Source organism: Hibiscus syriacus, unplaced genomic scaffold (assembly GCF_006381635.1).
Source record: "Hibiscus syriacus cultivar Baekdansim isolate YM2019G1 unplaced genomic scaffold, ASM638163v2 tig00110295_pilon, whole genome shotgun sequence".
NCBI lineage: Eukaryota > Viridiplantae > Streptophyta > Magnoliopsida > Malvales > Malvaceae > Hibiscus > Hibiscus syriacus.
Genome location: NW_024062667.1, coordinates 39,349 through 62,207, shown reverse-complemented (window position 1 = coordinate 62,207; position 22,859 = coordinate 39,349). Strand labels below are relative to the sequence as shown.

The window sequence follows — 22,859 nt, the reverse complement described above, 5'->3', positions numbered from 1 at the left end:
CTATAACACCCCCAACCCGTACCCGACCCGGATCTGAGTCTGAGGTGTTACATTGACTTTTCAAACTTGGACTCTTGACAATATTCAAAGAAAATTTAAAACTTTCATTAAAATAAAAGCGATTTATTTACATAAATCGACCAAAATAACCAAAATCGATCAGAGCATATTCAACTCAATCAATTAGAACATGTCAACTATATTCAACATAACCAAACACATTTAAATTATCTATTTTCTGATCTGAAATCTTTGTAAGGGAGATGCTGACCTGTTTTGCTCTTATTCGCTTCTCTTCTCGCTTCTGTAACCTATGTGTGAAACAATCACACGCTAAGTCTATGACTTAGTAAGGCAGTAAACATATATGCAAACCATAACTAATAATCATACATGAACAATCACTATTATCATTCATACAATTCATACACTCTTATAGGTAACAAATACATACATACGTATATGTCATAATTATTCATATCTCTTATCTCAAGTTCATATGATCTCTTATATTCATATCATTTATCTTGTAAACTTGTTACTATATCATCATGTAAATCAATTATAATCATTCACATATACTGTAACATGTACTCATATATATCCTATCATAAAACACATACACAAAAGCAACTATATCATCATCTTCATGCTTATCACTATCATTGATTCCTTTTATCATGTGATTCTGTAATTACCATTTGTACAATTATATATCACACATAACATTTCACAAGGAAACAAACATATCATCATTTCAAGTTTATTAATATTATCTCTTTATTAGCCCATGATACACATGTGAGAACTAAAGATATGCGAGTACATAGAGGTTGTGCACTATGCTGTCACCACAGCTCGTATAATTCCCTCAAAGGGCATTGAATATTTGTCCCGAAGGACCACTATATCCCGAAAGACCACTGATTGTTCCGAAGAACCACTATGTCCCGAAGGACCACTCTTTAAGAACCATATACATAATACAATGGACCACATAAGTGTACCGAAGTACCACATACATGTGCCACATAATTACATATATGTCCCGAAGGACCACGTAGAATTGTCCCGAAGGATCGCGTAAACCCTCAACTCTTGGCATACCAACTATACCTCTAGCTCTCATGACACATAACATAAGCATTATCATTTATGTCATTTCACGTATTCATATATACACATAATTCACTTACGCGTAGAACATTTTCATATGATTCACATTTACATGTCATATAGCTTATATACTTTCTCACGTAGTCACATAGATCCTTTCTGATATTCATGTAAACATACATATCATATCTCGTTCACATATGATCATATATATACTGCATATAGCACATAGAAACACCTATAACACTTTCACATAACTTATATTAATTTTCGGAGTCCTTTCTTATTACTTGATAACATATATCATATATGTATATAATAACTTATATCATATCATTTACCTGATGCTCCATTTCTTTATTCCCTTAGATTTCATAAATTATATCGTATTTCTAAACATATATCATTTAATAGTATTTTATTTATGTATTAATTTAATCTATTTACTTAATTCAATTTCATATATTCATTATAACCTTTTAATATAGCTCTATAGATCTTTATCATATAACTTATCTTACATATTCGTATTATCCCTTTATATTCAAGTTTCCTACTTGATATATTATTCCCTTTTTTTTTCTATAATTCAATCTTATTTATTTCCCTTCACTCTCAATAAATCAAAAACCTCTTTTATCCTAATTCTCATAGTGGATCATATCACTATGTACTTGTCTAACTCATGTTTCTATTATGTATATAATGGTTACACATGTTTACCTAGTTCTTATCACTTCTCACGAACTCACTTTCATCATATTTTTCTATTATTACATATTTTATCTCATAACCATGTATTCACATAGTCTTATATTTCATTATCATATGACTTATATTTGTTCTCCTATGACTCTTCGTAGACATCTGTTTCCATTTCCATATATCACTTGACTTATCTTCTATATTCCTATAATTTCACAACTTATTTTATATTCTTTCATCAACACTTAATAGTGTTTTTACATAAACCATATAGCACATACAAAAACATATCAATTCATATAATCAAACATACATACATTTCATATTAATTACATAATCATGTACTATACTATCGGAAATAGACTTCTCACAAGTCACTTTCCATATAATCTTATGTAATAAGATGCACTCACATTGGCCTCACTAAGTTCCAATCCTCTTTTATGATTTCCTTTCTTTCGATCGAATCTTAACTTGATGGTTATCCCGGGACTTGTTCGTACTTGATATCTACATATTTATACATTAATGCATATCAGTATCTAGTTGATATACTCTAATCTATCATTTCTTAGACCAAAAGAAGTGTCTATTTCAATTTCCCCTTGAAGTGCATCGATGCATTCTACCGTGTATCGATGCATCCCTTAACATATGCATCGATGCACTCCTTATGCATCGATGCACTAATTGCATTCAATGTTTTCATTTTTAAGGGGTGCATCGATGCACTTCATGTGCATCGATACACACTGAACAATTTCTGGAAATTTACCCTTGATGCATCGGTACACATTGAATGTGCATCAATGCACATAGCCCAAAATTCCAATTTATACCCGAAAATCCACTCTTTTCAGCTTAATTACTTCATATATCATCCCCTTTCTTATTCTTAACTTACATACTCATATTCAAACTCATTTCTATTCATTAATCACCTTTTTAACATCAAAATCCTATTCTCCATATGTAATTCAATAATTATACTAAATTTTCAACATGTTCCAAATTCAATTCTATTGCTTCTAACTTCTTAATTGGACCTTTGACAAGTCAAATTTGGTCTGGAAATCCCATAAATGTCTTTCTACTAAGATCTCATTTATTGACTTCCTTCCTTTAATCCTTCCTAACTCCTTTATCTTTTGATTTTAAGATAACTTAAGCTTTCCTTAAGCTTAGTTATCATCTAATGATCATAACTCAACCTTAAATTTAACCAGAAATTATCTAAATAGAAAACTCACCTTTGAGCTTGGAGATACGGGAGGAGAGGAAGAAGAAGAAGAAGCAGGAAGAAGAAGTTCTGGAGAAATCTTTCCTTCCCACATGATTCCCTTATCTTATAAAGAGAAATAAAAATCTTCCTTGCCAAATGACCATTTTGCCCTTTATTTCCCTTAATAATTACTAGTAAATTTCAGGAAATATTTCCAGGTAAATCATTGAACTATTCAATTCTTCTACTTTAGTCACCAAGTTTTGAAACTTTACAATTTGGTCACTACCCCGATATTGAGGATGTTACAAAACCCAAGTGTTCGACGATGATGGTGACCGAAAATGGTCGACGACAGTTGGTAATGGAGGTTAAAATGAGATATTTTATTTTTAGAGTTTGTTTATAATTTCATTAAAAGTTTGGGTTTTTTATAAATAACTTAAGTTTTTTAAATAATAATATTTTTATTATTAAAAAAATTAAAAATATAACGATAAACACTTAAAAGTGTAATTGAGAAAATGTTAGACACATATTTTTAGCTAAAATTTATTTAGGCACCAAAAAAAGGTTTTATGTAATATAATTCTCTTTTTTATTTAAAGTTCAACTAAATATACAAATAAAGGGTTATTTTTTCAAAACGATTGAATAAAAACTAAACATTTTTTAAACCGTTTAAATAAACGCCTAAAGAAAAATATTTGTTCCATTTCATTTTCTTGACTCTTTTTCATAAGATTTTTTCTTACGATGTAAGTTGTCCTATATTGTTTTTCATATTTATTGGTTTTTAATATAATTTTAGTAATTATTTAAAAATTTATTTTACACAATTTATTTTTAATTTCATATGATTATTTTTGTTATTAGTCTATGGTAAAAATAATGCAGTATATATTCAAATATTCTAATTTATTTGATAATAAACGTTTATACACCATTACATATATAAAGCTCAAACCTAAGAAATAAAAATAATAATTTTTAATCACTAAAAATCATATTATTAATATTTTTAAATAGTAATGAAATATTAGATCTCATCCTACATTAACCTATAAATTTTTCTTAAGAAATTAGATGTAGTAAATCTGACTTTTTTTTTTATATTGGAGCGTGTTAAACACCGCCTAAAACATACGTGTCCAGTGCCAGTGATTTGTGGCATTACGGTGTTGGTGACAACTACAAAGTGCATACATTGCAGTGGTTCCACGCGCACACTGTGGGTTCCGTTTTGGTTTTATACAAAAAGAAAAGAAAAAACTTAAGAAATTCAAATTAATTGTTTTAAAAAATGCAAGAATCTTTTTTATTTTAATTAGTAGAGGTATTGTTTTTTTTATAAAAAAAAACAAAAGAATCTCTCTTTTTTCCTTTTTGGTAACGAATCTTTTTTTTCAAATAGAATATCTATTTGTTGAACAAAAAATTATTATTTATAATAAAATATTTTTTTTGAAAAAATATACGTTCGGACCAGACTTTTTTTCAATTAAGTGTTGTGATTAGTAGGGGTATTAAGTGTTGGCTGTAAAAGATGGCCAATTACCATAGCAGGGTTTATGGCAACCACGTCAATGCTCTTCTCATTTGAAGTTTTCCACGCAGAATCCTCGGCCATTGTTTTTGAGGCTACATACCGTCGCTAAATTGAAAAGAATTAGAGCAAAAACATTAATTAGTTAATTGAAAACATTTCAGCACTAATATATATATATATATATATATATATATTAACAAAATATAAAATGTCATAAGTAAACCAAATATCAGGTATCAAGATAATCTCATGCATCAATAACAAATTAAAACACGTCATAAAACATGTAACATAAAATAATATAGACACATGTCACGAAATAAAGACAGTATGAAAGATAGAAACATTACAATAAAAGTATTGTAGATGATGTGTCGATCCTCCAAGTACCAAGTCAGGGGTGTTTATCCAAAAATATCTGAAAGGGAAAAAGTTTGGGAAATGAGCTAGGGAGTTTAGTGCGTTCTGATAGTGCAAGTAAAACGTAATAGGAAAAATAATCATGAAGTAGTTTAATAAAGTATCATAAAAGTCATAGTGAAATTTAAATTTTAAAACTCATAATTACCCTCATCTCGTACACCAAAATACAGTTCCCCAAAACTGTATCCATAAGGACTTATCATATACCCATTGGGTATAGGAACCAATCTAACGAAATATCTTGGGGCCTGAGAGCCTACCCAAGAAAGTTATTGGGGCCTCGGAGCCTACCCTCCATACTCCAAAATCCTATCCAAACAGTATCTCAATAAAACAATTCATATAGTAATCAGTAAATTCCATGATCCATAATTCAGGCATAAATGTATTTTCTAGTGAAAACAAGTAACTAGAGAACATATACCAATCATCCATAGTTCATAAATAGTAAATCAATAAATCATAATATCGAACAGTTAAAACAATCATAACACATAGGGAACACACCTCGCAAAAAGGGATCAACCGGCGAGTCTATTTAGAACCTGCCTCGCCACGCTCTATAACAGTGCTCGAACCTAATTCATAATGCAACAAATTTATTATTGGAATAATATTTTAACTTGAATATTCTTAGGGTTTACGAATCATACGAGTAATCACTAGCTCACGGGGTTGAACGGATCGAGAGAAGTTGTGTCGAGTTGTCAAACGGTCAGGAGAGCCTTGTGTACCTTCAAATAACAATATTTTAGATCAGTCATTAACCTTAATTTAGCTATTCTTAAATAAAATACTTAAGTACATATGTATATTTGGGTTTAACGGTCAATTAAGAGGCTTTCGGGTTCAAATTTGATAAAAATGACTTCGAATTCATACTCAAAATGTCGAAAAACATAGAATATAATTTTTCAAAAATTTTGACTTTTTGGTCAAAGTCAACGGGTTGACTCAGTCGAGTTGACTCGGCTCGACCCGGTTCGGTCTGACTAGACCGGGTCTAGAAGTCTCATAGACCGGCCGAGAAGCCCCACGCGCACTGGCTACACGTGCAACGACAATAGGGGTCCCTTCGATGATCTATTTACTCCCAAATTATCCACACAACCAAAGCAACACAATTATTTCCAATATCAAGCCAAAATCATAATGGAAATAATAAAAAAATATGTTCAATACTTACCGATATGACTGGAGAAACACTCAACAATTGGGAGCACAGTTAGTTGGCTTTCGTGTGGAACATCCCGGGGAGCACGTTGGTGGGGCGGTGAGCTCAGATGGCTACTGGTTCGGTCGAAATCGATGAAAATAGCCGTAGAAGCTAGGGATTTCGTCGAACGTTCGAACGCTTCCTCATGGCAATCGACAACGAATATCACTGCTCGAGTGCTCGGTTTTTAGTTAGAGCAAGGTGACAGTCATGATAAGGGGTGGCGGTGCACTAAACAGTGGTCGTATAACATCGAATCAGTGAAGGGGCGATGGGCAACTAGGGATTTGGGGTTTAAAAATTAGGGATTTAGGGTTTTCAAATTTGGAACGGGAGTATTGTTTTTGGGTTATAACCCGAGCCAAATTAACAAAAAGATATTTTGGTTATTTTATTACACCAACAGTGGCCTAGCCTAGTTGGTAGGGGTATGGTCGGCCATATCACTGAATGTGGGTTTAAATCTTAGTAGCCACCCCATTTTTTTTCCTTGATATTTTTCATCTAGAAAAAAAAGGAAAATTTGGACTTAAAGCACTAGATTACTAGGATTTATGAACTGGCCCATAAATTATCATAAAAATTTGATTTGACCCCCAATAATTAATTAATTAAATTAAATAGAATCTTATATTAAAAATTAGGGGTGTGACAACTCTCCCCCTAAAAGAAATTTCGTCCTCAAAATTTTACCTGAATCAAACAGATGTGGAAACTGAGTTTTTATTGATTCCTCTGTCTCCCAAGTAGTTTCTGCTAGACCACGATTACTCCACTAAACCTTTACCATCTGTATACGCTTGTTCCTCAACACTCTCTCATCTCAATCCAAAATTTGAACATATTTTTCTTCATAGGATAAATCTGGCCTCAACTCAACATCATCTAACTGAATAATATGACTAGGGTTTGGATGATAGAGCCTCAACATGGATACATGAAAGACATCATGAATACGACTGAGTTAGGGAGGCAACTCAAGTTGATATGCAACAGGTCCTACTCTCTTCAGGATGCGATATGACTCAATAAATCTCGGACTCAATTTACCTTTGTTCCTAAATCTTAGCACATTTTTCATAGAGATACCTTTAGAAAGACCTGATCTTCAACCTCAAACTCGATATCTTTTCTTCTCTGGTCAATATAAGACTTCTTCTTATCAAATGTCTCTCTAAGGCGGTCACATATCAATAAGACAGTGTCCTCAGTATCTCAAACTAATTCAGGCCCCAAAGTCTTTCTGTCACGTAACTCGATCCAACAAATCGGGGTGCGACATCTACGCCCATACAATGGCTCGTTGGTGCCATACAAATGCTATCATGGTAGTTATTATTGTAAGCAAACTCATCTAATGGCAAAAAATCCTCCCAACTAACACGAAAATCTATCACACAACCCCACAATATATCCTCTAGAACCTGAATCACCCTATCAGATTGACCATCAGTTTGCGGGTGAAAAGTTGTACTGAAATTCAATCTCGTACCCAGAGTCTCATGTAATGTTTTCCAGAACCTTGAAGTAAATCTTGGATCTTGATCATAAATAATAGATAGCAAAACACCATGCAATCTAACGATCGTTGAGATATAAAATCTAACCAGCTTGTCCAAAGAATAATTTACTCGTACAGGAATGAAGTGAGCTGACTTTGTGAGTTTATCAATAATCACCCAAATAGAGTATTTTTCGAATGAGTCAAATACAGACCAATAACAAAATCCATAGTAATATGCTTCAACTCGAGGATCTCTATAGGCTGTAACAGACTCGACGGTTGCTGGTGCTCTGCCTTAACTTGCTGACAAGTCAAACATCTATCCGCAAAATCAGAGATATCTTTCTTCATACAGACCCAATGATACCTCTTTCTCATATTCCGATACATATTTTCTCCACCGGGGTTTTTAGCATTAGGGCTACTATGAGCCTCATTAAGGATAACCTCTCTCAACTCTATATCATCAGGAACACAATATTTACCCTTGAAGCATAAAACTTCATCCTGGTCAAAAGTATAATTTGAGGTAAACCCCTGCTCAACTTGCTCAATAATAGGGAGTAATGAGCTATTAAGAATCTGCTTGGCCTTGATCTCATCTGCTAATGTCGGCTTAACATGCAATTCTGCTAACAGAATGTTATCATCATATAACTTCATCCCAGAAAATAAGGACATGAGATCAGATATTGTCTTTCGGCTCAAAGCATCCACAACGACATTAACTTTACCCGGATGATAGTCAATCTCGTAATCATAATCCTTCAGAAGCTCAATCTAACAACACTGCCTCAGATTAAGTTTCTTTTGGGTCAAAAGATACTTCAAACTCTTATGACCAGTAAAAATGTAACACTTCTGTCCATAGAGATACTGTCTCATGATCTTTAAAGCAAAGATCACTGCTGCCAACTCCAAACATAGGTCGGGTAATTACACTCATGCAACATCTACTGACGGGACGCATAAATGACTACTCTCCTCTCCTAAATTAGAACACAACCAAGTCAGAGTATGAATCATCAATATACACTGTAAAATCCTTCCCAAGATCAGGTTGAGTCAAAACTGGAGCTTGAATCAAAGTTGTCTTCAATTTCTCAAATTTCTCCTGTTGTGCATCATCCCAGACAAACAGAACACTCTTCCTCATCAGTTTCGTTAAAGGGCGATAATGATCGAGAAGCCATCGATAAAACGTCGATAATACCCGGCTTATACCAAGAAACTACGGATCTCGGAGACATTATTGGATCGTTTCCAACTCACAATAGCCTCAATATTACTCGGATCGACTTGAATACCTCTCGCATAAACAATATGCCCAAGAAATGACACCTTCGAAGCCAGAATTCACACTTGCTCAGGTTGGTATACAGACGATACTCTCTTAGTTCTGCAGAATAATCCTCAGATGATCATCATGCTCTGTCTCAGTCCGATAATAGACCATAATATCATCAATGAAAACCACTACAAACTGATCTAAATAGTACCAGAACACACGATTCATCAGATCCATAAAAGCTGCGGGAGTATTTGTCAAACCAAAATGCATCACCAGAAATCATAATATCGTATCTAGTGCAAATGACAGTCTTCGCAACATCTGAACCCCTTACCTTCAACTGATAATACCCCGAGCGAAGATCAATCTTCGAAAATACAGTAGCTCCCCGTAATTGATCGAATAAATCATCAATCCTGGACAGTGGGTATTTATTTTTAACCGTTAACTTGTTCAACTTTCGGTAATCAATACATAATATGAGCGATCCATCTTTCTTTTTCACAAACAGGACTGGGGCTCCCTAATGTGATGTACTATGTCTGATGAAACCTCGATCAAGTAATTCTTGCAACTGAACCTTCAACTCCTTAAGTTCATTCGGGGCCACAGGTGGCATAAAAACAGGTGCAAAACCCTGGTAAGTCTTAATCTTGAACTCTACCTCTCTTTCCGGAGATAACCTTAGTAATTCCTTAGGAAATATATCAGGAAACTCGCTAACTGTATGAATCTCCTCAATCTTGGACAAAAAGCCTTTAGTGTTCAAGATATAGACAATGAAAGTCTCATACCCCTTTCGGATCATCTGATCGACGATCAAAGTTGATGTTATATTAGAAAGATAACATTGATACTTACCAACTAACTAATACGTATACATCTTGTATACTCAACTGATTAAACCTTAAACATAAAACTTTTTATAAGGATAAAACTTCCTTTTTATGGGTAAAGTACACAAATGGTCCACTGACTATTGAATATTATTTTGTTAAGTCCCCCAACTATTAAAAGTTACAAACATTCACTCGACTATTCATTATGTTCCAAACTCGTATTTTTTGTTAAAAAATTAACAATAATCTGAGCTAGATGTTAACATGTTGACTGAGATAAGATAAATATGATCTCATAATCTCAACGACTATTATATTTCAGTCAGCTTGTTAATGTCTAGCTTAGATAATCGTTAATTTTTAACAGAAAAGAACGAGTTTGAAATATAATGAATAATGAGGTGATTATTTTGTAATTTTTAATAATTGAATGACTCAACAAAATAAATGCTTACAATTGAGGGATCATTTTAATGATTTTTTAAAATAAGATATAAATAGCATTAAATGACCTTAAATGGGTATCATTTAATTGCTCAACGACTCATCGTATAACTTCCCCAAATCTAACAAGCAAAAAGCTAGTATTGGTTGAAAGTCGGTGTCATTGAGAAAGAAAAGAGGATAAATTACAAATTTAATTACTAAATTTTAATCTATCTCTTATTTCACTCATTGTACTTTAAATATTTTCAATTTTTTTACTTAATACATTGAGTTTTTTTTCACTGAGCTCTTTTTTCACTAATGATATTATAAATGAGTTGTTATATAAATACAAAACATCATTTTGATGAATTTTTTAAACAACGTCGTTTTAACGCCGTTAATTATTTAACGACAGAGTGACTAAAAAACCCAATAAATTAAGTTTAGTCATAAAATTAAAAGTTTTTAAAAATCAGTGATCAAAATAGAAATAATAGTAAAGTTTAGTGATGAAATTTGTAATTTATCCAAGAAATAAAGATAAGAAAAATAATTTAATTCCCGGCCGAAAAGCAGAGCAAGAAACAGAGAGAAACAAACCCCCCAACACGAAAGGAGAAGAAATGAGCAGTGGAGTAGGAAAAACAGTGTGTGTTACTGGAGCTTCTGGTTACATTGCATCATGGATTGTTAAGCTGCTTCTACTCCGTGGTTACACTGTCAGAGCCTCTGTCCGCGACCCCAGTGAGCTTCTTTTCCATTCGATTTTTGTTTGCATCTAAATTCTGGTGTTTGTAATTAGTTGTTCTTTCTCAGTAGATGATCCAAGAAAGACACAACACTTGCTTTCACTTGATGGTGCTGAGAACAGGCTGAAGTTGTTTAAAGCAAATCTATTGGAAGAGGGTTCGTTTGATTCTGTTGTTGAAGGTTGTGATGGTGTTTTTCACACTGCATCTCCGTTTTATCATGATGTCGTAGATCCACAGGTTGATCTGTACTGCTTTATCTAGATAACCCTTTTTTTGTTTCCTGTTCTTGTATACCATCATCCATTTGGTAAGGTGTTCAATATGCATGTTCTAAGTCCGCTAGCGAATTGAAATTGTTTGGTGCTTTGAGATTTACTACGTGCATGTAGAAACGGGCGCAAGATTTTATGTTAGGGTACTAAAGCAGGAACTTATATTAGAAATTTAGGGGTACAAAATTACAAAATTTCAGGGGTACCTTTAAATCAAATCGAGTCATCGATGAAAATTCTTGTGGTGGCGAGTGATGACCTCCAAAATTCTCATTTTGTAATATTTGAAGAGTATATCCACCTTTTTTCTTGTCTGGGTTATAGCTTTATTTCTCTTTTGATTAATAACTTTTTACTCTTTGTTTCTCATATCAGGCAGAATTAATTGATCCTGCTGTGAAGGGAACATTGAACGTTTTGAACTCATGTGCTAAGATCCCTTCTGTCAAACGAGTAGTACTGACATCTTCTATAGCTGCAGTTGCATATAACGGAAAACCTCGTACACCTGATGTTGTCGTCGATGAAAATTGGTTCACTGATGCTGATTACTGTAAGGGCTTAAAGGTCTGTAAGCGAGAAAATGATAGTATATGGAGATCTGATTAAATGAAATATTCATTATTTTGCTGTGGTTAGGCTTACAAATATCAATAGTTTAGTTGTTTTCTGAATATTTTTCAATGCTTGATGATGGGTCCATCTTCTATCAAATAGGAACTTTAGCCAGTTTATAAACTCTTAAGCCTGTATGTTTGCTCTATCATATTGCAGAATGTGTGCCAATCCCATAATTTCTGCAGATAGCGAGTGGAAACTGTGACCCTTTTGACTTGTAATAGGCTACTACTTTGCGATAAGTAGATTCTGTTTATTACTTTCACATTTAGGATTTGGCCTTCAAATAGTGCTATAAAAAGTCTAAAAAATTCTTCGAACAGCCCCTATGTATCATCTTGCAAGATAAGTTTACGATTTCTTCAGATTCTAAAAACCAATCTTGTGACCATCAGTTTGTTTCCCTTTAGCATGAAGGGTATTGATTACAGATATGGAACAAATTTTGCAAGGTTGTATTACAGATATGGAACAAATTTGCATTTTATTCTTATGTTTGTGCACTATACTATATGTGCGTGCTACAGCCTTAACGTTTTCAAGTGCATGATAAGTTCATATATATATATATATTCATACTGAATTTTTTTAATTAATTAATGTTTTTGCTATAATTCTTTTCAATTCAGCAATGGTATGTAGTCTCAAAAACAATGGCCGAGGAATCTGCCTGGAAATTTTCTAAGGAGAAGGGCATTGACATGGTCGCCATAAACCCTGCTATGGTAATTGGCCCTCTTTTACAGCCAACACTTAATACCAGTGCTGCAGCAATTTTAAACTTAATTAAAGGTATTCTTGGCCACTATTTTCTTTCTCAATTTTAAGTTGGAGATTGATGCTTTGCTATTTGCTTAATGACATGTTTTAGTTGCTTAATTAAAAGTTTTAGTTTCATCAACGGTTGTTTCTGCAGGAGCACGGACCTTCCCCAATGCAAGTTTGAGTTGGATCAATGTTAAAGATGTTGCCAATGCACATATCCAGGCATTTGAGATTCCATCAGCTACTGGAAGATATTGTTTAGTTGAGAGAGTTGCACATTACTCTGAGATTGTGAAGATCTTACACGAGCTCTATCCTTATCTCCAACTTCCTGAAAAGTAAGTAATTAACTTCTTAACCTTAAAACATTACAAACTCTGCACCATTGTTGCAGTATGGTTTTTGATGTTTGATTCCAATTTCGGAAGAAAATATCTTCTGCGTTATGTTGCATGCTCGATGTCAGGATATATACTTAAACAGTGACCGTTTGATAAAAAAAATTGACAGATGCTCGGATGACAAGCCGTTTGTGCCAACGTATCAGGTGTCAAAGGAAAAGGCAAAAACTTTGGGTGTAGAATTCATTCCTTTGGATGCGAGCCTCAAGGAAACGGTTGACAGCTTGAAGGAAAAGGGATTTGTCGAATTTTAGAGGTCTTCTTGTAGACCATAATATAAATGACAGCTTATTTTCTGGACTTGCTTGTTTGTTTCTGGTTTTGATGGCTTATCTGAGCATGGAGAATTGTGGACATAATTGATAATAGTATAATAAGCTATGTTACCCAAACTCGGAACAGGCCGGTGCCGAATACGGGTTGCTTTTTCTTTATACAAGTATTCTCATAATTTTACTTAATCATTAACAACTCATACACATTTTGTAGACGCAGCTGAAATCTAGAACTTCAAGAGAGACTCCCTTCAACTACTAAAGCCATTAAAAAGCCACTTAATGCGTTATTGAATATCCATTTTAGCCTATAGGATTATGATTTTGTACGAAAAATCCTATATTATATTTCTAGTCTGACTATTTTCATTGGAGTGGTTATGTTTGAGACTCTTGTTGGTCACATATTTAGACATATAGAGATATAGGCAAATTATACACATTAAAATTTAATTATGCGAATAAGAATTAAAAAAATCTTTTACAAAATTTTGAAAGAAAAAAAGGAAATGCATATTTAGAAATTTTATATATGTTTAGTATTTATGTTTCTTTTTTAGTCTTAATTATATTCTAAAAGTAAATATTTTACTCTGATTAATTTTCTAGTGTAGGCTCTCTATTTGTCATCTAACATGAATATCAATGCATAAAAAGTCGTTACTTTTTTTGTAATTATTTAGTCTTTTTCATAGTTATTTAATAATTTTTAGTTTAGTTATTAAAAATTGTATAATCATTTTTTTTATTTTATAGTAAAAATTGAAAATGCTTAGATTAAACGTGACATATATTTTAATCTATTTATCAGACATGATAAGAAAACTATTTTATTGACAATTTTTTTAATTATTGTTTATTTAACATATTTTAATAATTAATGATATAATATTTAAAATTAACAGGAGAATAATTGTATCATCAATCCTTTTGTTCATCATGTGAGAAAATCTTACTCTGATGTCATTATTGAATATTTATAGTAAGTTGATTTTTTTTCGAATGGAAAAAGAACTAAGCAGCCTAATAAACGGTTTACTCTAAGTAACTGTTACTACTTCCTCAGCATGCAGCTTCTCTACAGTCAGCAGGTGCTCTATCGTGCTAGGTGGTTGCTGTGATATGTGGAGCTTAAAGGGCAGTCCCATGCCATTTTTGCAAGTTCATCGGCAATCCTTTTCTCCTCACGAGGCACAAAATTGCAGGAAACTCGCCATTGTCGTTTGATGAGCTCGGCAATATCAGTGGTCATTGATGAGAGACCTTTCATGGCTTCCCCTTGTTTAAGCAGGTTTAGTACCTCCTTATTATCTGTTTCTATGATGACGTCTCGTACTCCTTGGTTCCATGCCAGTGTCATACCTTCGAATACACCCCACAATTCCGCGTCCAGCACTGAACATGCACGGATGGGTTTTGCAAATCCCACGATCCACTCTCCTTGTGCATCCCGAATCAAACCACCACACGTAGCTAATTCGGAATCTGGGCGTTGTGCTCCGTCTGTATTCAGTTTGTACCACCCCTGGGGAGGTGGACACCAGCTTTTGCTCCGGTCTTCCTTCTTTGTTTGTTGTTCGCGCCATGCATTGCTTATGGCTAGGGCATGTGTTGCTTCGTTTTGGAGTCTGCGGCTACGTTGAACCAAACTCTCAACTTCACAGTAATCTGGATCAAAGATTTGTCTATTTCTACGTGTCCAAAGGTTCCAAATTACCGATCCATAAAGCAAATCCCAATCTTCAGCTTCTCTTGGAAAGTACGATTGCTGTTGGAGGTTGCATTGAATCCACTCCGTTAATTCATTTGTCATGAATTCTTCCAATCGCGTAGGCTTAATGATTACGCTCCAAGTCGATGTTGCGGCCATACATTCTCAAAAGATATGTGTGGTTGATTCTACTGCTGCTCCACACTCACTACAACTTTCATTCGTTGTCATGTGTCTCCTTACTCGTTCCTTATTTGTTAGTAAGCGTCCTTTACAGAGGAGTCATAGCAGTGTACGTATCCTAGGTAGGCCTCCATACTTTGATATCAAACCCCATACTTGTAATCTGGTTCAACATTCATGTTGGTTCTTTTTTTATATGCACTCTTTACACTAAATCTTCTACTGGTGTCCCACGTCCATCCTGGTGAGTCTGGGGTTCCTGTAGAAGTTGATTTGTTTATGTATCCCAGTTGTTTATCGTATAATATGTAAAATTTTGAATATTTTAAGTTCATCCCTAAACTATGACATTTATTTTAAATTAGTCTCTAAACTTTTTGAATATTCTAATTTTATCCTAAACTATATGTATATACTAATCACATCCTTTGTTAATAAAAGGTTTAATATAAAATAAGTGCCCAAACTATACTCAAAATTATTTTTTAGTACCTAAAGGTTTTTTTTTAAATAGATGCCTAAAGTTTTATCTGTTGCACTTTTAGGTGTTTACCGTTAAAAAAACATTAAGCGGCGCACGTCACGTTTAATTTTTTTTAAATATTTTTAAAAATATTTATTTTAAAAAAACTCAAAAAAATATAATGAAAAATTTAACAAAAAATATTTTTAAAAGGCTTGAATATCTTTTTTAACGGTATGCACCTAAAACTGTAATGCATAAAACATTAGGCACCTATTTTATATAAAAATTCTTTAGACACCATAAGTTAATTTTGAGTATAGTTTAGGCACTTATTTTTGCATTAAGCCTCAATAAAATTGTTAGACCAATTTATATTATTACATGTTTGAAAAAAAATTAGGTTGAACTATGGTTGAAATTAATTACATAATTGGATGAATTTGGGAATGAAATTGGAAGATTCAAAACTTTGGGAACCAATTTAGAAAGAGGGTCGTAGTTTAGGGATGTAATTAGAATTTTCAAAAGTTTAATGACTAATTTAGAATGAAAGCCATAGTTTGGGAATTAAATTAGAATATTTAAAAGTTTAAGGACCTATTTAAAATGAGAGTTATAGTTTGGGGACATATGGTGCAGTTAACTCTTAAAGATTTAATGACCCAAGTTTTAGTTTAGTGGTCAAAATAGAATGAAGTCAATACTTTAGTGAGTTTGGGATAGTTTACCCTAAACAAATGCCCAACACTCGTAATCTAACAGCAACACTGTTTTATAGGTGGCATCGCTATTTTTGCTTGATTTGTATTTTCTTCAATTTGAAAATTTTATATATATAAATACGAAATAATCGCTGACATTTAACAATCCGAATTCATCAAATTTTACGTACAGCTTTTTTAGTTTGATTTTCTGTTCTTTGAAACCGCTACGGAGGCTTCGTAATCGTCGTCTTCGTAGTGGTTCAAATTATTTATTTATTTTTTAATAAAAAAAGAAATCAAATTCAAACTAGCCTCTTTGTTTATCAAGTTGTTTGGGAATCATTGTTGGTTTTATGTTGAAAGCGCCTTCGTTTTGTTGAATTTCTATCCTTCCCAATACCCAGCTGATTAAGGTTTCGAGCATTCCAGGTAATTTTGAATTTGGTTTTCTCTTTCAATTAATATTTTAGTTTCCATTTTTTCGGTTTTTTTTGCTAAACTTTATTTAGTTCTAATGCATGATTTTTTTAATTAAAGTATTGTGATGAAAATGTATGTAAAGGTGAATTTGTAATGCGACGCTTTTGAAGATTTAATAATTTACTGTTTGATTAGAAAAATGCAAGATTCTAGGTTTTTAGAGGAATCAATAATCTTTGAATCTGTATTCCAATTAACTCATTTGCTCATTTTAAATCAAATTTATCTTCCGTTTTTTAGCAATAGTCAATGCAAGTTAAAAATTAACAAAGTAATGGAGCTCGAGTTTATATATAGTATGGGTTAGTCTTAATCTTGCAATGAAGATTCCTTGTGCAGTTTCAGATAGGTGGTGCCTTCACTAAGCGTATGCTCGCTTTTCAGGTTTAATATTTGAGGCTTATTGTGCCGAGAGCCACTATTTACTACTTTCAAGTTTCAAGGTCTCAATTGTTATAATGTTAAGTAGGAGCTTTTCATTTGCTGCCTGCTGTGGTTGCTTTGGCTACACAACAAAGCCCAAACAGCCAAGGCCAGTTGGTAGGTCAAACTACCTGGACTTGTTAGATTTAGAAATAGAAGAAGATGATGGTTGTTCATATAAGGATAATGAGGCCAGCACTTCTCATGTCGATGAGGTTGAGCCTCGAAGCCGTGCCAAGCATTCTGAAGAGATTTTAAGGTTCAGGATCAACAATGGATTAATTTGCAGGCAATTTGTTGTTAAGGAAACCAATAAGATTATTCGCTCAGAGGTAGGCACAGAGATGTTATTATGCCTCCATTGCCACTGAAGTACACCGTGTATGTTAATATTTTTTCCTTGTGGATGTTTCAGCATGCGAGATATCGTGTGTACCATTATGTATTTATACCAGTAATCTTCATTTCATTGTGTTCACCTGTGATGCTTATCAAGTTTTAGAATCGACTTCATTTTCAGGATGAAAATGGGAATAAGATGGTTAATGAATATGTGCGTCAATACAAGATTGGTTCTGGTAGCTATGCAAAAGTGGTAAGGATATTGTTGAAAGACACCGTGTTACATAATTTGCATAACAGAATAAATAATTACTTATTTTGTTTGCTTGTGTCGCAGGTTCTATATCAAAACAGTGTAGACGGGAAACAATATGCTATTAAGGTTAGTAGCTTGTTTCAGTACATAGGTGATTGTGGTTTAAACATAAAAATGACAGTAACAAACAAATGTTTTCTAGCAAAGCTGAGGCATGTAAAACTACAGAAACATTTTATCTTTCATCATATTCATATAGGTTATATGTTTTAACTTTATTGCAAATTAATGGTTCACCATGCAGTAATGAGTCAATGTTGTATTTGAATTTCAGGCCTTTCATAAGTCTCATTTGTTAAAACTGAGGGTAGCTCCATCCGAGACTGCAATGAATGATGTTCTTTGTGAGGTATTGGCTTGAAATTTTTGTTCTACTGGTATAACCATTCGTATATACATTGCATAAGACTCGACGAGTTTTAGGGTTTAAAACTGTCTTGTTTGCCATGTATCTGCTGTTTAATGTGGAGTAGTCTATACGTTCCTTCTGTTTTTTGGTTCAAAGTGTAAAGTTCATTATAAATTGCAAATTTCGTTCTTAAATTTTGATTAAAATTATAATTCAGTGCGTAGGTTTATATAATTATATTCCATCAGTTTATGAAATTCTTTTTTAGGTTCTCTGTATTCAAGCAATTTCATTGAACTCTCCACTCATTCTCAACGTCAAGAAAATGTAATTGCCTTCCTCTTTGAAATTTCGTTTTATCCTTTTCTTTTTTCTTAATGGAGAATTCTTGCTGTCTTCCACCTACATAGAATTTTAATGGCTTTGTCTTTGATGATGGTTAGCTCATCAACTCTGCTATTGGTTTACTTTTTCTTTTTTTAATTCGATTCTTTTGTCTTATAGTGAATGACTGTTATGCTTTTGCACTCATTTTCCTTTTAAGTAAATTGGAAGCAACTAAATCATGAAAATGTTGGAAGCAACTAAAAAAAATTTGGTTAGCTCAGTCTTTATCTTATCCATTTACCTTACAGGTTCTAATCATGAAAATGTTGGAGCATCCTAATATAGTAAATCTCATTGAGGTGATTGATGACCCAACCACGGATCAATTTTACATGGGTATTTATATTTCTCTTTGATTTCTTTCTCTTCTAAGTGATGTGCATAAAAGAGTTATCGAGTTAGCTTATTATATTGACGGCCGTTAGCTATCTTTTTGTGTAGTTCTTGAATATGTGCAAGGAAAATGTGTTTGTGAAGGTTCTGGTCCTCCTGGAGCCGTGGGAGAAGATACTGCTAGGAAGTATTTGCGAGATATAGTATCTGGGCTTATGTACCTCCATGCACATGTATGATTTCATATAAACTTTTGTACATGATTTCATTTCTTTTATTATTTTTCTCTTTTTAAAATGTTTCAATTCTCTATGAGGGTGTGTTTAATTTTTTGTGTCCAACTACATACTTGGTTAGAAAAATATGATAAGGTTTTTCTTTGAGTATGTGACTATGTGTAGTCTTTTTTTTTGTCTTTCTAGTCATCCTGTTTGCTCTTAAACACACACAACACTTGAGGTTGTCAGTTTACAAGCAACATCTCTGAAGAACAGAGTTTGCCAGTTGTGATACCTAAGATATATAAATGTGCAGCATGTGTATGCATGTTTGATACCCTGTGTTTTAATGTTTCAATGATGAAAGTATTTGATCTAATCGTCTGTGTTCTAGGATTTCCTTTCCTATTACTTCTCTGCCTTCCTATGATTCGAACGTTTGCACATGCTTCCATGAATTTTGCTTTTTATGTGGAGAGTCTAGTTTCCCGTGATAGCCATATCATCTATTACTTTTTGTCTCGCTATTTTATCATGCTTACTTGTGTCTCTTCTTTTAACTGCAGAATATTGTTCATGGAGATATAAAACCTGACAATTTATTGATTACTAGCACGGGTGCGGTGAAGATAGGAGACTTTAGTGTCAGCCAGGTGTTTGAGGTAATGACACTACTTCACCCTCAAATTCCTCATATTATTACTTAAATGAAAGTATTAAAGTGTAATAATTTTTGCTCGTGTAAGAAATATGTATAACAAGCATATTTATGTCCCTGCATTACAGCTACCCTTCATTTTTATTGAAGTACCCTTGTCCGATGCATATCTGGAGATGAGTATGGAAATATAGCTTTCTAAAGATTCTCAAATACATGAAAAATCCTTTTTAAAAATAATAATAATAAATCGAACATAACTATTCAAACATATACCCATATCCAGAGTCTAAGTAATATAGATCTGTCCCTTTTCTTGACAACCACTTTTCTGTCATACTGTTTTATTTCAAATAGAATATAATACGAACTACAGTTTTGTTTATATGAAATTTTTCTTAGACACGGGCTAGTTCAAAAGGGTAATGTACTTGATTTTAATAGGTTACATGCACTTGTTTTGATTAGTTCAATGCTTTGTGTGGCTGATGCACATTCTGAAAAGAGTTCAATTGAACTTTTGTAAGAAAATCAGTTTATTTTTATAGGATGACAATGATGAGCTTCGTCGTTCTCCGGGGACTCCTGTTTTCACTGCACCTGAGTGCTGTCAAGGTTGGTGCTCCTTCAATTAGCTGAAACTATGGTTTAGCAGTACTGGAGTATATGTTTGCTTTGATTGTACATGAAATCCATTAACAGGCTCTACGTATGGAGGACAGGCTGCGGATACATGGGCCGTGGGAGTTACGTTGTATTGTATGATACTGGGAAAATTTCCATTTCTTGGAGACACTCTGCAAGATACGTATGAAAAGGTATGCAATTTGCTCTCAATTTCTCTGTCACTTCTGCTCTTGTTCCGGCATTCAAACATTCTCCGACAGCCGCCAACAACGTTGTTCATTTTAACGTCTGCAGATTGTGAATAACCCCTTGGTTCTGCCAAATGACATGAACCCAGAGTTACAGAATTTATTACAAGGACTTCTTTGCAAAGGTTAGTGAAACTGTTTTTGGTCCAATTATAATTATTTAGTTCTTGTATTTTAATTTGACATAATTCAATCTCTCTACTTTTACAACATCATTACGTAGTCCTTAAATTTGTATCGAGTTTTGATCCAAAAAGTTAACCATATTCTTTGTTCAGACCCAAAAGAAAGGATGAGTTTAAAAGCTGTAGCAGAGCATTCCTGGGTTACAGAAAAAGAGGGATCAATCCCCCAATACTGGTGTTGGTGTAAGCATAATAAGCACCGGGTGGAATAAACGTAATCGGATTAATGGTGCTCACCGGTCCGAAGCTAACTACAATATCGACCAGTTTTGATTTTCTTCCTATAACATCTGCACCAGAGCCATCACATTCATAAGAATTAATAGGTTCATTTTCGTGCAAGGTGGTGAATGTGTCACACCCTCTATCGGAGCTTCAGCATATGAAGGTTTATTTATTTATTTATTTATTTTTTGGACATGAGACAAGCCTGGATCAACCTTCTTAACTGCCAACAACGAAGCAAGCAACTTGGTTTATTCATGGGCATGATTGAGTCTGGAAAATAGTAATTTTATTTTATTTTTAATATTCTTATATTTTATGTATATATATATATATATAACCAGGAAAAAGAATGATGCACCAACTGTTCTTTCTGCACTACAAAGGGACAAACAAATTTTGACTTAACAATATGTTATCACATCAACTAGAAGTGCTTATAATGTCCAATATTTGAAACTATGGATGACAATAGTATGGGATGGGTTTTTGTCAATTCAACTCTGATTCGATATTATTATAATAAATTTTGATCGATCTGATATTAAAATCATTTTTATCCCCAAATTCGTATTGGAAATTCGATTCTCACCTAATCCGACATGGCATTTTTTTAAAATTTTTATAATATTTTGTAAAAAATATTAGAATAAAACATTAATTTATTTAATTCAATAACATAAGATTAAAATAAATTTTAATTTAATATTTTAATTTAGTCTTATATGTTAATGTTCTCATATATTTTTATTAAGATCTAACTAATAATATATAAATACATAAATAAAATATTTTCCTCATTATTCTAAATAGGATGTATTCTTCTTAAATTCGAACCTGATCTAATTAATATTAGGAAAAACATAAGCCGATCTGATTTAACTCTCAAATTTTATTAATATATATATATATATTGTATGTATGTATCAAATCAATACTTATCACATGTCTCACTTCCACTTCCCATTTCATTCTTTGGTAAGGTCTTTATAGAGTCTACAATGTCAGTTCTTGACAAGGAGATACCGGTTTTTTTATTCTTTAAATAAAAAAATCAGTAAAAAGTATTTAAAATATTATTATTTTTACTTAAAACATTAATTTTTTAACATTTTCGGTAAAAGTGCCTAATAATAATAAAACCGATAGAAAAAATAATAAAAAAGGTAGCACTTTACCAAATCCGGTAAAACACCCAAAATAACAAAACTGATAGAAATAATAATATTTTCAGTAATTTTTTATCGATTTTATTATTTAAAAAATAATAAAATCGATAACACATTTTTTTAACTGTATATTAAGACTACGCTACGTAAACATTTAAAGCTATAAGCATGTTCAATAAATTTTTACATGTAAGCTATCGGTATCCGGGTCAACTTTTCTACCTAACCTCCAAGCATGCATTAAATATATGGTGAACCGCCCATAATTTCGCTAGTAGCACAAAGCAACTGCCGAAGCTTCTAGAGAAGTCGAAGATTCACGATCTTTGATCGGTTCTAATCACTCCGCCAGCAGCACCAACACCGTCATTGCAACGCACCGCCCCATCGGCATTAGCCTTAACCCAACCCACATGGTGATCATTCTGGTTTAGTGCTTGCTGCATATTCTATTCTTA

At 33.1% G+C, this 22,859-nt stretch overlaps 2 protein-coding genes across 2 annotated transcripts; both read left to right on the top strand.

Moving 5' to 3' along the window:
* Nucleotides 1-10,876: 10,876 nt before the first annotated feature.
* LOC120116427 (phenylacetaldehyde reductase) lies at nt 10,877-13,538 on the top strand. The gene is made up of 6 exons (XM_039136929.1): nt 10,877-11,038; nt 11,114-11,283; nt 11,694-11,885; nt 12,566-12,728; nt 12,853-13,039; nt 13,212-13,538. The coding sequence occupies exons 1-6, from the start codon at nt 10,918-10,920 to the stop codon at nt 13,354-13,356; spliced, it is 978 nt and encodes a 325-aa protein (XP_038992860.1). The 5' UTR covers nt 10,877-10,917; the 3' UTR covers nt 13,357-13,538.
* A 3,826-nt stretch (nt 13,539-17,364) lies between these two features.
* LOC120116424 (serine/threonine-protein kinase GRIK2-like) lies at nt 17,365-21,421 on the top strand. Its single transcript, XM_039136926.1, has 11 exons — nt 17,365-17,676; nt 17,865-17,939; nt 18,024-18,068; nt 18,277-18,351; nt 18,987-19,074; nt 19,180-19,304; nt 19,856-19,951; nt 20,496-20,562; nt 20,650-20,765; nt 20,869-20,947; nt 21,101-21,421. The coding sequence occupies exons 1-11, from the start codon at nt 17,380-17,382 to the stop codon at nt 21,217-21,219; spliced, it is 1,182 nt and encodes a 393-aa protein (XP_038992857.1). The 5' UTR covers nt 17,365-17,379; the 3' UTR covers nt 21,220-21,421.
* Nucleotides 21,422-22,859: the final 1,438 nt, after the last annotated feature.

What these genes read in the sequence shown, in the direction of transcription:
- LOC120116427 (XM_039136929.1), top strand. Translation starts at nt 10,918, where the DNA reads ATGAGCAGTGGAGTAGGAAAAACAGTGTGTGTTACTGGAGCTTCTGGT. An exon ending in ATTACTGTAAGGGCTTAAAG is followed by an intron (nt 11,886 to 12,565) that starts GTCTGTAAGCGA and finishes TTTTCAATTCAG; the next exon opens with CAATGGTATGTAGTCTCAAA. An exon ending in TATCTCCAACTTCCTGAAAA is followed by an intron (nt 13,040 to 13,211) that starts GTAAGTAATTAA and finishes AAAAATTGACAG; the next exon opens with ATGCTCGGATGACAAGCCGT.
- LOC120116424 (XM_039136926.1), top strand. Translation starts at nt 17,380, where the DNA reads ATGTTAAGTAGGAGCTTTTCATTTGCTGCCTGCTGTGGTTGCTTTGGC. An exon ending in ATAAGATTATTCGCTCAGAG is followed by an intron (nt 17,677 to 17,864) that starts GTAGGCACAGAG and finishes CTTCATTTTCAG; the next exon opens with GATGAAAATGGGAATAAGAT. An exon ending in TGCACCTGAGTGCTGTCAAG is followed by an intron (nt 20,563 to 20,649) that starts GTTGGTGCTCCT and finishes ATCCATTAACAG; the next exon opens with GCTCTACGTATGGAGGACAG.